Source organism: Phascolarctos cinereus, unplaced genomic scaffold, assembly GCF_003287225.1.
Source record: "Phascolarctos cinereus isolate Bilbo 61053 unplaced genomic scaffold, phaCin_HiC Scaffold_2;HRSCAF=192, whole genome shotgun sequence".
In the NCBI taxonomy this organism is placed as follows: Eukaryota; Metazoa; Chordata; class Mammalia; order Diprotodontia; family Phascolarctidae; genus Phascolarctos; species Phascolarctos cinereus.
The window spans coordinates 40,903,076-40,912,888 of record NW_027555625.1 but is presented as its reverse complement, the minus strand read 5'-3'; the positions used below and the strand labels follow the sequence as shown (position 1 = coordinate 40,912,888).

At 48.3% G+C, this 9,813-nt stretch overlaps 1 protein-coding gene and 1 long non-coding RNA gene across 3 annotated transcripts in view; one reads left to right on the top strand and one right to left on the bottom strand.

The window, feature by feature from the left end:
• Positions 1-4,387: 4,387 nt before the first annotated feature.
• On the bottom strand, positions 4,388-6,172 carry LOC144455761 (uncharacterized). The gene is made up of 2 exons (XR_013484497.1): positions 5,882-6,172; positions 4,388-4,549 (listed from the first exon to the last, which is right to left on the bottom strand). It is a non-coding gene; the product is annotated as an uncharacterized LOC144455761 (long non-coding RNA).
• POLM (DNA polymerase mu) overlaps positions 5,443-9,813 on the top strand; it is a 17,360-nt gene continuing 12,989 nt past the window's right edge. Inside the window, exons 1-3 of one of the 2 annotated variants that reach the window (XM_020963755.2) lie at positions 5,443-5,745; positions 6,313-6,493; positions 8,127-8,225. In XM_020963755.2, the coding sequence (XP_020819414.1) occupies positions 5,540-5,745; positions 6,313-6,493; positions 8,127-8,225 (486 nt within the window). In that variant the 5' untranslated portion in view covers positions 5,443-5,539. The remainder of the gene's footprint in view (positions 5,746-6,312; positions 6,494-8,126; positions 8,226-9,813) is intronic. The other variant, XM_020963754.2, reaches the window with a different exon arrangement.

The window sequence follows — 9,813 nt, the reverse complement described above, 5'->3', positions numbered from 1 at the left end:
GGGTATTCCTGGAGGACTGGCACCTCTGGCGCAAGGGCATACTAAATCCTTTTCAGGGCTGCTCATCCACCTTTAGTGCCACCTTCACCCAACTCTCAGCTGTGGCTCCAAGAATCTATAGCAAACACAGCAGCCACACCCCAGGAAACGGCTCAGCAGACAAACCAGGTTGAGGTAACTAACAGACCACAAACCGATTGGTGAGTTGGGAAGTGTCTCCTCCAAGCATGAGAAGACTTCCCCCAGTGGAATGGGTGGATGAGAACAATTTGTTTCAATGGTCAGGAATGTGGCTAAAGTAGGCTCTGTGGAGCGCTTCGAGCTTGGTTAGACATCAAAGATGCCAAGGTCATCTACTGCATCCTGGGCCATCGCCAGTCGTCCTGACTTTTGTCTTGCCACCGGGCTTCGACGACTCTGGAAGAAAGGGGTGAGGACAATGAGTTTGTGCAATTCTGACTCACTTAAAATCCAATTCACACGCAAGTCAAGACATTACTCATGATGTCATTGGTCCTCTGAAAAAAGGAAAGACAAACAACTAGCTAGAACATTCTATAGCCTATGTTCTTTTTCTTTCATCGTGGCCTTATTTTGCTTTATCAACAATCACTTCCGTGAGCTTTTGAGTTTTAAATTTTTCTCCCCCTCCTTCCCCACCTCCCTCCCCAAGATGGTGAGCAATCTGATATAGGCTTTACATATACATTCCTATTAAACATATTTTCCCATTAGTGATGTTGTAAAGAAGAATTAGAACCAATAGGAGGAACCACCAGAAAGAGGAAACAAAATACAATAGAAGAAAAAAATAGCAAATTCAAACTCCATAGTTCTTTCTCTGAATGTGGATAGCATTTTCTATCATGAGGCCTTTGGAGATGTCTTAGATCTTTGTATTGCTGAGAAGGGCTAAGTCTGTCAATATTAGTCACCACACAATGTGGCTGTTACTGAGTACAACATTCTCCTGGTTCTGCTCAGCATCAGACTATGTTCTAAAACACACTAGATCCCAACGCCCCCTTCTATCGCAACCACCTGTATTCCAGGGATCCCTACCATGCCTAGCCTTGGTTTGACTGCTAACCTCCTTTTCAATTCAGGGCAAATCACGTCCCCCTACCCCACCCTGAATCTTAGTCTCCCAGTCTATAAAATGGAGATAATAAAAAACTCTTCTTCCTATCTTGCAGAACTACTTTGAGCTTCAAATGGAAGCATAGAGTCATGGTTCTAGCTAGGGAAAGGATCAGATGATGGATTTGGAATCAATTTGGAACCTTGTCTCCCCTTACAGTGCCTTGTACAATCCCAGGTATGATACTAAGGGCCCAGAAGCCCTCCCAGATTTCAGACAGGCCACCTGGATTTTATAATTTTACAAAGCAGGGCCTTTTTGTATGTGGGAACCCAGGAATATGGAGATAGTATAGACCTGGCATGCACATGGGGGATGAGAGAGGAGAGGGGACAGAAAGGCACTCAGTGGGCTGCTAAAGCCTTCCTAAATATATCCAGGCAGATCTCAGACATAACCCAGGCATCCTGTGTCCCTCCCTTGTGTCCACATTCCTGCCATGGCCAAGCCAACCTCACTACTGTGCTCTGGGGTAACAGGAGACCTAACCATCATTGGCCACAGGCCAGGTCAGAAAGACAGTTTGTCTTCCTGCCCAAGAGCTCCCCAGATCTTCACAGCTGGGACCATTTATCCTTAGCTGTTTGGCCTCTGAGCCCCACAGCTGAGTAGTACCTGCTAGCTTACACCTGCAGCCCATCTACTTGTGATTCCACCAATGGTTTGCCATCCAATCTACCTGACAAGGTTCTCAAGTCACTTGCCAAATCTAACATTTACTAGCTGTTGTGACCTCCATCCACTGTATCATTTAGCTTCCTAGTTCTTTAACATGGTATGGAGGTGACCCTGGGCTCTCAAAGGCTATGCCAGGGGACTTCAAGTTTTGGTAGGTCTGAACAAGTTGCAAACTCACTCTCTGATCTGGTTCATTCACCACAACCTGCTCTCACATTGGCAGGTCTAATTTCTCAGAAAAAGGATCACTGTGTGTCTACACTCAACTATGGATAACCCTGTTGTGAGAGAATCCACTCTCTCCTCACCAGCATTTCTCTCAAGCCTCAATCAGAGCACTTCTATTTGCCCAAATCCAGTTTCTCACAAAGGTGACACATTAGATCTTTAACATAACCATTTACTTAATAAGGTGAAAGCAGCAACAATTCATATTAGGCAAACACAAATAATAAATGTATCATTGTCCACTTATAAACCTAGATAACATTATCCCACCAGTTTGCTGACTATTTGTGAGAAAAAAAGTGGACAGAAACCTGGAGATACCTAGCAGGGAAACACACGAATGAGGAAAACCCATGTGTTTGGGATAACACAATTCTGGTGTTATAAACTTCAGCGTCATCTTTCTCTGGGCACCTGATGAGACAGAAATGGCTCAGAAATCAGTTAGCTGGGTATACATCCATCACGACGACATTCAGTTATGAGTGCCACAAGGTTTTCTGTCAGTGACTTTGCCAATGGAGTGGATAAAATGCTAGCAGTGAGGTTCAATGGGTCTCAGGACAGTGGGTCCAGAATTGAGAAGCCACTGTCTGAGGGGGGTAGTGGTAAGGGGGGAAGAGAAGAAGAAGAAGAAGAGAAGTCAAGATGATAGGAATTGGATCTGTGTGAATTACAGTATTTAGAGCCAGAAGGTACCCCAAGGAGGTTGGCTGGTGATTGGTCTTATTTAGACTTGCAGAATTTCTTGTCTGTGTGTGTTTACATCTGTGGGTCTTTCTGGGCCTATGCCCCAAATCTAATTCCCTCCTCCCCAATTAAACTGTCTTGACATCTCCACCCTGGCATTAAATAAACAAAATTTTCACTTGTAAACACTCTGCATGAAATATCATCCATTGAAAAGGGTAGCAAGGAGCAGCCAGGTGGCACAGTGGATAGAGCACCAGCCCTGGAGTCAGGAAGACCTGAGTTCAAAACCGTCCTCTGATACTTACTAGCTGTGTGACCTTGGGCAAGACAACCCTGAGAGGGAAAGGGGCAGCAAGTAATATTAGTATTCTCTATATAAACTTGACACATAGAGGCACACATCTCCTTGCCTTTTCCAGGAAAAACATTCTACAAACAATTGGCTTGATTATGATGATCATTATGATGATGGTCAAGGGCTAAGAAATAATAGAGTAAGGGGGCAGCTAGGTGGTGCAGTGGATAGAGCACCGGTCCTGAAGTCAGGAGGACCTGAGTTCAAATCCAGCCTCAGACCAAACACTTGACCCTTACTAGCTGTGTGACCTTGGGCAAGTCACTTAACCCCAATTGCCTTAACAAAAAAAGAAATGACAGAGTAAGGTGCCCCCCCCCCCGCTGGGAGGTGACAAAGCTGCAGCTGTTTATCCCTTCCCTTCTGTGGTGGGGTTCACAGAGGTCCCCCTTTGCAATCAGGACTTGAAGGGTGGTCTTGGAAATCATCTTGTCTAACCCCCTCATTTTACACGAGGGAACTTACCCAAGAACGGTAAGTGACTGGGCCTGGAAGCTAAGAGTCTGGACTTGCAGTCATAGTTAATGGAATCATGGGCTCACAGGCTTAGGTCTGAAAGGGATCTTCAGGATCATATAGTATAACTTCCACATTTTCAGATAAAGAAACTGAGGCCCAAGGAAGTTAAGGGACTTAGCCAAGGTTACACAGGTGAGCTCACAAGTGTGAGCCTGTGAGCTCCTGGAGGACAAGGACTGTCTTTTACCTCTCTTTGCATCTTCAGCACTTAACATAGTGCCTGGCACATAGTAGACAACTAATAAATGTTTATTGACTGACAAAATGGCAAAGCCAGGATTCCATTCTCCCTGAACTCTTGCCATCGCTTCCCTCCCTCCCTCCAGCCTCTCCCCTTCTCTAGGCCTCCCTGCACTCCGCTAGCTACCTAATTAATAGTCCTAAAAGTGTAATTTCTGACTTCCTCATTCTCTTGCAAAAGAAACTCCAATGGCCCCCTCTCGACTCTAGGATAAAACATAAATGTCTCTATTTGCCATGTGGAATGTCATGTACAGGGAACAGCTGGAACAGGCTGGAACACAGAGTTCATGGAAGAGAATAAACTCGGGATGGGTGAGGCAGACCACAGGAGGCAGGTGTAGCTAAGTTGCTGCCTGGCTGTTCCCCTACGTGACATTCCCTCCTCCCTTCTCCTCGCCTTCTCTGGGGCTGTGTCTCCTGCCCGGAATGCACTATCTTCTCTCAGATTGCCACAGTTCCTTCAAGCTTGTTCAGTTCAACCAGCATTCATTAAGCACTTACTATAAACACCAGGGATGCAAAGGCAGAAATGAAACGGTCCCTTCTCTCAAGGACTTTGTGTTTTATTGCAGGGAAACATGTACATAGAAAATTAAATACAAAACATGTGAAATAATTTCGGGGGGGGGGATCAGCAGAAGCTTCCTGTGGGAAGGGACGTTTGGGCTGAACCTGGAAGAAAGTCAGGGATCCTAAAAGGCAAAGTGGGAATAATGAAGATTAGACTTAAAGATATGTCTCGAGCGCATTCCCCACCTCACTCCCTGCTTCCAGCCCGGGGTGTTAACTATTCACCCGCACACCCCTGGCTTTAGCTCAAAAGAAATTTTCACGGCAGGTTCGAGTAATGGATCTCGTCACAGGATTCATTTTTCTCACTAATCCGGACCTAAGTGTTGATTTAGGTAAAAATGAAACAATCCCTACCCTCAAGAATTTAGAATCTACCCGTGTTACGTGTGTGGGGGATAGATTCCGAGCTTGATCGGAGTAGCTTGGGCCAACTCCCTCATTTCACGGACGAGGAAACTGAGGCCCAGGGGCTATCCCAATAGGTAGTTTTAGAAGGAGGGTACTAGCAGTTTGGGGGGGTGGGGTAGGGGATGGGCTATCGGTAACAGGTGCCGATGCAGCTGAGCCTTGGAGGAAACTAGGTAACCGACAGAAAGCACTTTGTAAACAACCTTAAAGCGCAGTATTTGTCACGGTTATTATTTGTCACGGTTCTAACATCCACCCCACCCCCGCCTTGAGTCCTACAATCCACTAGGGATGAAGAAAGGGGTCATCCTGGCCCCTGGGTCTGTGGGCCGAGATTAGGCTGAGATGCACAGGGAGCACTGGGGCGGGGCGGGAGGGGGGGGTGCCTCTGCCGCTTCACTAAGACGACTTCACTTCTCTCTGCTTCTCCTCTCCACGCCTTTGCTCCGGGTTGTCGCCAGCTCACCGCCCTTCAGCCCCACGGGACGGGGTGGAGCCTAGGGCAGTGGTATCTACGAGGGGGTGGAGCCCAGGGCGTGGCCTCGTTGCCCTCTTAGGCGCCTGCGTTCGCGGTGGGGCGGAGCCTCGCAGGGCTTGATTTGCATAAGGGCAGCTGCCCAGTCTTTCCGGAACCGGCTTCCTCCCTCCCTTTCCGACTGTCCGGCAACAGAGAGTTTTCTTCCCTCTGCCCCGCCCCCGGCATGGCCTTGGTGCCCCCCAAAAAAAGACGGGGCCCAGGCCGAGGGGAGGAGGCTGGGGCCGGGGGAGCCGCAGCCCCCTCCCCAGCCCCGCTCCGCTTCCCGGGGGTCACCATCTACCTGGCCGAGCGGCACATGGGCCGGAGCCGCCGGGCTTTCCTCACAGGGCTGGCCCGGGCCAAGGGCTTCCGCGTGGACCAGACTTACAGGTGATGGACGGGGAGCCCAGGGTAGGAGGGGTGCAGAAGGAAAAGGCACAGAGGAGCACTGCAAGGATGCCCCTCTCTGTCCTCTGTGCCCTGCTTCTTACCCCCTCTGCCTTGCCTGAATCACTGACTCAAGTACCTCTGAGTGACCCCATCTCCTGAGCATGGGAAAATGCCTCCAGAAGCCTTTGATCTCTTCGGAAACTAGCACCAAGGAAGAGTCGTGCCTGGCTGCGCGTGGTGTTGGGCTTCCTGTGAGGCAGTTATTTTGAGTGAGGTTTTCCTGTAGGTTAGAGAACCCAGAAAAAAAAAATAGCAGAAGAGGATGTGCGCAGGAGGGGGCACCCAGAGGCAAGGGTGACCAAGGCAAGGGATTTCCCTAGGGTGCAGTGAACTACGTGTGGTCTCCCCGTCCTAGCAGCCTCTGAACAGCTGAGGTGGGAGGGACCTGGGAACTTAAGAGAGGCTGCAGCTACTGCAAGTTCTGTTTCTGGGGAGAGTAGGATGGTCCTGGCCTGGGCAAGTTTCCCCCTTTAACTGTCTTCTCTATCTTGTTCTATGTGGACCCAGCCCAGAAGTGACCCATGTGGTGATGGAGGGGAACACAGCAGTAGAATCATCTGGCTGGCTGGATCGTGTTTTAGGAGACTCCGGGAGCCTTGAGAGGCCCCTGATGTTGAATATCAGCTGGTTCACCGAGAGCATGGCTCAGGGGAAACCTGTGCCAGTGGAAGGCCGACACTGCCTGAGGGTGAGCTAGGCCCTGGAGGGAGGACCACCCCAGGAGATGCTGTGGAAGCCCCTTCAGACGGGGACCTTGGAGAAGGAGCATGTGGGACTGTGGCCTTTGCCAGGAGGTTGATCCTCTCTTGGCAGTGCTCAGTGTTAGTAGATTGCCAGAGAGCTGGCCTCAGTCTTCAGAATTTAAGCATGACCAAGTTCCTTGTGGCCTCTAGGACAAAACACACGTCTCTGTTTGCCATATAAAGCCCTTCACAGTCTGACTCCATCCAGCCTGTGTTTCCACCCTTGTACATTTCAGCCTAATTTGTCTTCCTGCTGTGGCCATGCCCTTAAGGCACAGTCCGTGTCCAACCCCCCCCCACACACACACACCCCTTTTGGAACTCCCAGCTCTCTTCAAAAACTCTTCTCAAAAGCTACCACCTCTAAGAGGCCTCTCCTGTCCCACCCCCAACCCCTCACTACTTTTTAATTTATTTAGTGTCTATTTACTTATTTGTTTGCATTTTTTCCCTTCCATAGAATGGAAGCTCCTTGTGGGCTAAAACTGTTTCATTTCAGTTTTTGTGACTGTAAGTGCATGTTAAATTGAATTTATTTGATCAGTAAACATTTATTAAGTACCAATATGTACCAGGCACTGTGTTAAGTGCTGGGGGATATAAAGAAAGACAAAAAACAGTCCCTGCCCTCAAGGAGCTCACATTCTAATGGAGGAGGCAACATGTAAACAACTATGTAAAAAATAAGACATATTCAGCATAAATAGGAAGTATCAATAGAGTGAAGGCATTGGAATTAAGATTCAATTGTCAACCCACGGGAGGTCTGGCATCTTCCCCAAAATCAGTCTTTGTGGTTCTCTACGATTCTGTCCTCTACCCAGGCCACCAAGAATGTATTAAGTGTCTGCTAGACACCGTCACTGTGCTGGACAGAGGATAAAAAAGACCAAAAATAAAGTCTTTGTAACAGATATGCCTGGTCAAGCCAAACATTCCACACTGGCCATGTCCAAAACGCAGGTCTCATTCTGCACCTGGAGGCTGTCACCCTTCGGGGAGGGCTGAGTCTGGGGGATGATCAGAGCTTATCACTGATCCTACAGAATCCCTGTTGGTTATCATATTGACCAGAGTTCTTATCTCCCAAGGTTAGTTGTCTTTAAAATGTTAGATAAATTGTTCTCCTGGTTGTACTCCCTCCTCCATGCATCAGTTCATACAAGTCTTCCCAGCTTTCTCTGAAACTCTCCCCTTCATCATTTCTTGCAGCCTAATAGCATTCCATCACATTCATGTGCCATAATTTGTCTGGCCGTTCATTCCCCAATGGATGGGCACCTCCCTCAGTTTCCAGTTCTTTGCCACCACAGAAAGAGCTGCTATGAATAGTTTTGTCCACAGGGGTCCTTTCCCTCGTTCTTTGATGCCTTTGGGGAACAGGCCTGGCCTTGGTGTGGCTGGCTCGGAAGGGTAGGCACCGGATAATGACAGTGGGGGCACAGTCCTCACAGTGTGTGGGGGTGCCACAGGGCATGAAGATGGCAGTTTTTTATTTTGTTCCTCTAGATCGTGTTGATCTTTGAGCAGAAGGTGGTGATGCTTACTCTTGCTCACCCTTACCCTATCTCTTCCCAGGTCCCCTTACCCACGAGGAGCCAGGTGGATCCGGGCTCTTTGCCAGCCTATGCGTGTCAGCGACACACACCCCTCAACCACCATAATCTGTGCTTTACGGTAATGACTCGGGCCGTATACCTCCCCAGGGAACAGGCTCACAAGTACTGACACATCCCCTCCAATCCATCCTTGGTGCTGCCATCAAACTAAACTGCCTCATGTGAACCAGCTAAATAGGGCAGCGGATAGACTGCTGGACCTGGAGTCAGAAAGATATGGGTTCAAATCCTACTTCAGATACTTACTAGCTGTGTGACCCCACTAGGCAAGGGGAAGAGAAGGGAATGAGCATGTATATAGCACCTACTACATACTAGGCACTGTATTCAGTGCTCTACAATCCTCACAACCTGCTAGGTGGTTGCTGTTATTATCCCTTTTTTGCAGTTGAGGAAATTGAGGCAAACAGATGCTAAGTGACTTGCCCAGGGTCAACAATTGAAGTCATTTAGCTTCTCTGTTCCTCCGTTTCCTCACTGGTATAATGAGGGGGGTGGACTTGACCTCAGAGGTCTCTTCCAGCTCTGTATGTATGGTCGTTTCCTGGCCCTCCAAATCTGGTATCTCCCTACCTCTCTGCTGCGGGGCTCAGCCTGCTGCTTCAGGTAGGTAACAGCACCTACCTTTTTGTTCCAACAGCTTTATCTTTCATATTATTCCTCTCAACACATTCTGTACTCCCTGGGCAAAATTCAGAAAGATGACTTTAACTGTCCTACCCTCATGCCTTTGTCTATGCTGTTCCCAGTGCCTGAAGTGCCCTCCTTCCTCCCTTTTCACTTGTTTGGTGATATGTCCTTTAAAGCCCAACTCCAATGCTGTCTTCCATGGAAATTTCCTTGATTTCTGTGCCCTCCGGAACCCCTCCCCCTGTGAAAACCAGCCCCCCCCAGATCTTGCCTGGCACTTTATGTTTGAACTTTTCTAATACAGCTTTGTGTTACTGTGTATCCAGGTCTTCTCACCAGTTGTCATATGTCTCTGCTAGACTCTAAGCCTCCTGAAGGCAGGAACTAATTCCCGTTTACATTTTAGCATTCCTCTAGTGTCTTACACACTAGTGGCATTTAGGCCACAGTTGTGGAGTCTGAATTTGCCTTCTTTGGTGTTTGGTTGCTCAGAGAGAGTAGGTTTAGGAATAATCAATAGATAAACATTTATTAAGTACCTACTGTGTGCCTGGCACTGTGCTAAACACGAGGGATACAAAGAAAGGCAAAATGCAATCCCTGCCCTCAAGGAGCTCACGATCTAAGAGCACCCCCTGGTATTCACAGGATTTCAAAATTAGGCAGAGCCAGAATTAGGAGTTTTTTGTGGGAGAGGGGGTTCCTCTGGAGTGTAGAAGAGTAGGGAGAATTGATGAAATGCATACCTCTAGACATCAGCACCCTGGAGCAAAGACCCAGTCATCCCATCCTTAGTTGCTGCTCTGGGTTGGAGGCAGCATGACACAGTGATCATAAGTTCCATGGATTTGGGTTCTAAACCTCTGTTCACTGGGCAAGCCACTTCCCCTGTCTCACTCTCAGTTTTCCCTTTGTGAAATTGGTAGCTATGTATAATTGGTGTGGGTTTCTTGTCTTCTTAATGGGTGGGAGAGGGGTATAAGGAGGGAGAGAATTTGGAACTGAAAATAAAATTG